The sequence below is a fragment of the Egretta garzetta genome, unplaced genomic scaffold, assembly GCF_000687185.1.
Source record: "Egretta garzetta isolate BGI_Z169 unplaced genomic scaffold, ASM68718v1 scaffold605, whole genome shotgun sequence".
Classification (NCBI taxonomy): Eukaryota; Metazoa; Chordata; class Aves; order Pelecaniformes; family Ardeidae; genus Egretta; species Egretta garzetta.
In genome coordinates this window covers 62742-68194 of record NW_009259799.1, presented here as the reverse complement: position 1 = coordinate 68194, position 5453 = coordinate 62742, and the positions used below count along the sequence as shown (strand labels likewise).

At 41.0% G+C, this 5453-nt stretch overlaps 1 protein-coding gene across 1 annotated transcript in view; it reads left to right on the top strand.

The window, feature by feature from the left end:
* LOC104127179 (meiosis-specific coiled-coil domain-containing protein MEIOC) overlaps positions 1 to 4761 on the top strand; it is a 14383-nt gene extending 9622 nt beyond the window's left edge. Inside the window, exons 5-7 of the mRNA XM_009639827.2 lie at positions 1624 to 1758; positions 1866 to 2046; positions 4117 to 4761. Coding sequence (XP_009638122.1) covers positions 1624 to 1758; positions 1866 to 2046; positions 4117 to 4373 — 573 coding nt within the window. The 3' untranslated portion in view covers positions 4374 to 4761. The remainder of the gene's footprint in view (positions 1 to 1623; positions 1759 to 1865; positions 2047 to 4116) is intronic.
* The last annotated feature ends 692 nt before the right edge of the window (positions 4762 to 5453 follow it).

The following is a 5453-nucleotide window of genomic DNA, read 5'->3' as shown; positions in this document are numbered from 1 at the left end:
CATCAGGAGAAGTGCGGCCAGCATCGAGGGAGGGGATTCTGCCCCTCTGCTCTGCTCTGGGGAGACCTCACCTGGAGCCCTGCGTCCAGTTCTGGAGCCCTCAACACAAGAAGGACATGGAAGTGTTGGAGGGGGGCCAGAGGAGGGCCACAAAAATGATCCGGGGGCTGGAGCCCCTCTCCTACGAGGACAGGCTGAGGGAGTTGGGCTTGTTCAGCCTGGAGAAGAGAAGGCTGCGGGGAGACCTGATTGCGGCCTTTCAGTACCTAAAGGGGGCCTGTAGGAAAGATGGGGAAAATCTTTTTAGTAGGGCCAGCTGGGACAGGACAAGGGCTAAAGTTTTTAAACTAAACTAGGGTAGGTTTAGACTAGATATAAGGAAGAAGTTCTTTACAATGAGGGTGGTGAAACACTGGAACAGGTTGCCCAGAGAGGTGGTGGAGGCCCCATCCCTGGAAACATTCCAGGCCAGGTTGGATGGGGCTGTGAGCAGCCTGATCTAGTTAGCAGTGTCCCTGCTCCTGCAGGGGGGTTGGACTAGATGACCTCTAGGGGTCCCTTCCAACCCAAAACATTCTATGATTCTATTCTTTGAAAAAAGTTGTGCAAAATTGTCTGTTTGGAATTGCCGGCAATATTAAATGTCCATATAGATTGGAATTGCAAATTGCTTATTAGTTGTAGTTCTTAAATACCCGGTGTCATTATGTGAATTCATGACCCTTTCTCCATCCATTTTTTTTTCTGAATGTCTTTCAGGCTTCTGAGATGAATGCAAGTGGAGTCAGTCAGCTCTTGTAATTCATGTTAGGTGAGGGCAGAGACTAAATAGTATGGATGTGTCAGTAAAGCAAAATGCAAAGGACTGCAGCCCATGTTTTCAGCACAAACGTGCACAGTATGAATGTGGACTTAACCTTGCCTTGAACTGCAGCGTGGTACCCAATCTTTCTCTCCTAAGTCCACTGTACAATGAAGAAGGAACAAGATGGAGAATCAGCTGCTAGTTGTGTCTTTTTTTTATTCCGAGCATATGAAGTTCCTATCCAAAAAAAGGTTTGGTGATGTTTAGTCACCGCCTGCGTTGTATAGTGGTTCCTTTCTCCATGGGGCATTTGGCAGTTGCATTGATGACTTTTTGAGAGCCGATACTGGTTTATGTTAAATCTGGTTTAATCCTGATGCATTTCAGATACGACTTACGCTGGTGTGATCACCTGTTTCTTCTTTTAGTATAATATATTGATATAACAATATGTTAATATGTGACATTTGAGAGAGGCAGCGAGAGGCATACAGGTTAAATTCCTGGGGTACTGTACAAGAATTGCTGTGCCTAGGTCTGTGTCCAGGACCAGTTAAAATAAAGCTTTGGTTCTAAATGTTGCCACTGAGCGTTGTACACTGAGGTAGAGCTGACTTAGAGAAGTATTCTTATTTTTATAGCATCAGGTGGTACATCTAAACAGATATTTGGGAATGTTCTTCTGTAAATGCAGTCAGAAGTAAAGATAGGAAGCGCCTCTTCTAACATATTTGAAAATTCTAAACCACCCCAGAAATATGGATTGTATTACTGTAGTCATTTCAAACATTTACGATGGCTATTTATTTCCCCTCCAGACTGAGGCTGACCTTGCAAGAAACTTCCCAGGAAAGCGCATATCTAGCTCAAATAACACTCCTGTCTCCCGACTTCCTGCTAACCCATCAAGGGTTGATCGTTTGATTGTCGACCAGCTACGAGAACAAGCCAGGGTAAGCCTCCTTCAGCTGCAATTCCTGCTTTTCTTTTTGGTTTTATGTTTGTTTGCTTAATGGAGACTCACGCTGAGCAATTTCGGTGTTTGCAATGTATCTGGCAGGTGCTCACATTAGTAGGAAAAATGGAAAGGCTTCGTGGGACCCCTGTACACGGTAACATATCCACCACATTGGAACGCCATATGGAAGCCATCCACCTAACACAGGCGAGGCGTAAGGACGAGATTATTAATGCTGCTAATCCACAGAGACAAGGAGCACCGCGTTATAATAACGAGAAAGGTAACTGCTGTCCGTTCCTGTGGTTTTAAAAGCTTTTTCAAAGATTTAATTGTGAAAATAAGGCCTTTTGAAATGTGCAGCAATTAGTGCGACTGCAGCAAAAAAAGTTTGTAAATCTAAACCTGTTACTTTTTAAAAGACTTTAAATAACTTTAAGAGATCTTTTTCCTTTTCGGTGTTTCTCTTACTAGTTTAAACGCTTTGAGGCACTCTCCTCTTGGCTAAAAGAGAACTGTAAAAACTGTTCGGTGATATTATATAAGTAGTTCTCCTAAAAGTAAAAATGTAGTTGATTTTAAACAAGTTGAATTTTTTTTTTTTTTTTTTTAGTGGCATTGCTAGTCTTTCTCTTCAGCTTATAAAGTAAAAAAAAAAAAAAAAAAAACTGTTGGTGCTGTGTTAATTGATTGTGTCTGTCTACCTTACCTAAATCACAAACCTGCCAGAAATGATGTTTTACGGTTCCCAACTTCTGTTGCTATAAAACCAGAATAATTTGTAGCAGTAGTATGTATGTCTGTAGAAGTAATGCAAAACTAGGACAAACTGCATTCCCTTCCAATAGCATAGTGTAAGTGATAATTTGCTACTCAGTATAGCAACCATACAGCTCATACATACAGGAATTTGGGGCTTGGGGGTAAAGATCATATTATTTTTCTTCAGAAAATACCTGTGTCTTGGAAAATGATTTCCAAAGAGGAATGCACTTCCCCTGGCCACCCCCATCCTCTTTTGGACCTTACTCAGCACGGCCTATACTGCCTTATTTCCTGCAGCGAGGCTGACAGTGCGCAGTTCCCATGGCTTCCAGCAATGTGTATGGGGTAGTTCTTCCTTGTAAGAAGGGAAAGATAAACTGTAAAGAGAGTCAAAATGTTTTGTTTTCACAATTTAGGTGTCAAGCAGTTTCTTAATGATGTTATATCCTTAAAAGTAATAGTCCTGTAAGCAAACCAACTTCTAAAATTAGTCCTAAAATTGTGTGACATCAGCCCCAAGCATAAGCCAGGGAGCAGGCAGTCATCCTCTGACAAAAGAAAATAATCCAACAAACCATGTATTTGATAATGCTTTATAATAAAAGTATATGGAAGCATTATTTGACCCATCCACGTATCGTACGTGCAGTGAGGAAAATGGCAGTTAGTCTTTTGTGATTAATCTGCGGTGTAGTTAGGTTTCTGATGAAGAGCTGCGCTGCTGTTGAGTGTCTGAGCACCACCTAAATCAGCTACAGAAAAGCCTTTAGTCTGTTTTCTGCTGGGAAATACCTGTTTCTTTGAGTTCTGCTGATGGTGACCAGCTGCGAAGGCTGGCAGTGAGCCTTTTCTCACTGTGAGGCTGGGTGGGTATCGGTGCCACTGCAAGGAAGACAGAGGAGGGAAAAAGGGATGGCATCATGCTCATCATGGGGACAATCTTTTTAGCAGGGCCAGCTGTGACAGGACAAGGGGGGCTGGTTTTAAACTAAACCAGGGTAGGTTTAGACTGGATCTAAGGAAGAAATTCTTTCCAGTGAGGGTGGTGAAACCCTGGCAGGGGTTGCCCAGAGAGGGGGTGGAGGCCCCATCCCTGGGACCATTCCAGGCCAGGTTGGACGGGGCTGTGAGCAGCCTGATCTAGTTAGCGGTGTCCCTGCTCCTGCAGGGGGGTTGGACTAGATGACCTCTGGGGGTCCCTTCCAACCCAAAACATTCTTTGATTCCATCTGGCTGGAATTGAGTAGGTAGCTTTAGTTATTAAGTATTGTACATAGTTCCCTCTGATAACATTAATTAAATGGGCTTAATTGTTGTATCGCAGGCCGGATGGTTATGCCACTGAATCTCGGACACAGTTACAGTTGCTATTAGTGTGAGGTGTTACAGCTATCGTTTGCAAGAGAAGGATGCTAACTGATGGAACTCAACCGATGCAGTACAGGGTCCAGCATTAGCTGTTTCTTGAGTAAACTTTGCGTACTGATGATGGCTTGAACAAATTTACAGATTTTCTTTTTTTTTTTAATGTATCAATATCACCAGGCTTGTATACTAGTTTAACCTGTAATGTATTTTTCTGTTGTAGATGTTCTGGCTCTGGCAGCTGCCATTAGGGAGTTGGCTGCTTCCACACGCAAGGCTCGTACTGCTTTATGGTGTGCGTTACAGATGGCTTTGCCAAAAAACTTTTCAAGCGGTCTGGTAAAACAAGAAGTTGTTGAAAAGGCATTGCAAGAGCTTTGTCCTCCAAACACAAGCACACAAGAAAAAAGCAGCATGGAGCATGAAAACAAAGGAAGCAGAAAAGAAAAACCTGAGGAACTCGTGAGGGTTCTGGAATAATAGCAAATAACAACGACGACGACGACAAAAGGGAGGCAGAAGGCTGAGGACTGGGAGGGCAGGGCGAAGCGCCCCGCGTGGTACCATGGAAGGTGTTTTGGATCACTTATCAAAAAGCAAAAGGGTTAATATAACTGATCAGTGCTGCAATTCTATTACTGTGATTCTGGTGTTGAGAGACACATCTTGTAATAGTGTTAATGCAATTTTAATATTGCTGATATTGCAATGTCTGCTACATAGGAATTTTATTATTAAGGGGAACTAAACAATAGCTGAGCATTTCCTTGTGTGCTTATCGAAAGCTGTGTATCAGCTGCGAGTCAAGCCATGACCTGAGAAACCAGATGTGGTCAAACTTAATTCTCCTTTTTTTTTGTTAGCGATACAATTTAGCATACTTAAAAAAAAAAACAACAAAACTATTTGAAAGATATTTCATAATTGTTCAGGGTTTTTTTGCACCATTATATAGTTCTTTTAAGTGCCAAAGTGATCACTAAGTAGTTTGTATCCTATCACTCTGTACAGAGCAATCCACACTCTTGTGGTGTTTTTGTGACGGGGAGTCAGGTCATTCAGGTTATCACTAACAGTTTGACAAGAATAATCAGTGTTTAATATTGGTTGTGTGAGATGCTTCAGCGGTTGTGCTGCTAATTCAGTTTCTAACTTAAACCAATGTAAACTGAGCTTTTCTATAGCGTAGTCCATTTAAAATTTTCCATTAAAAACAAAAAAAAAAGGATTTTGTAGATTTGCAGTAAGTACTGCATTGAAGTACACATTAGCAGGTGATATAAAATTGTCACTCAGGATTAGAAATTAGATTTATTGATTCCTCAGTGGGTTAAAAAGCAGTAACTATATAACATAGTATGCACTTAATTAAAAAATTGTTTGTTATTAATGTAAGTTCATGGTACTATAATTTTCAGAAACATTCCATATTTATTTTAGTGTGTTTATTGAATGTTTATTTAAAATTCTATTTTAGTAATATAAAGTTGGATATTTTGCCAAATCTTCCGAATAATCAGATTTAACGATTTACTCAGGAAATATGTATATTATTATATA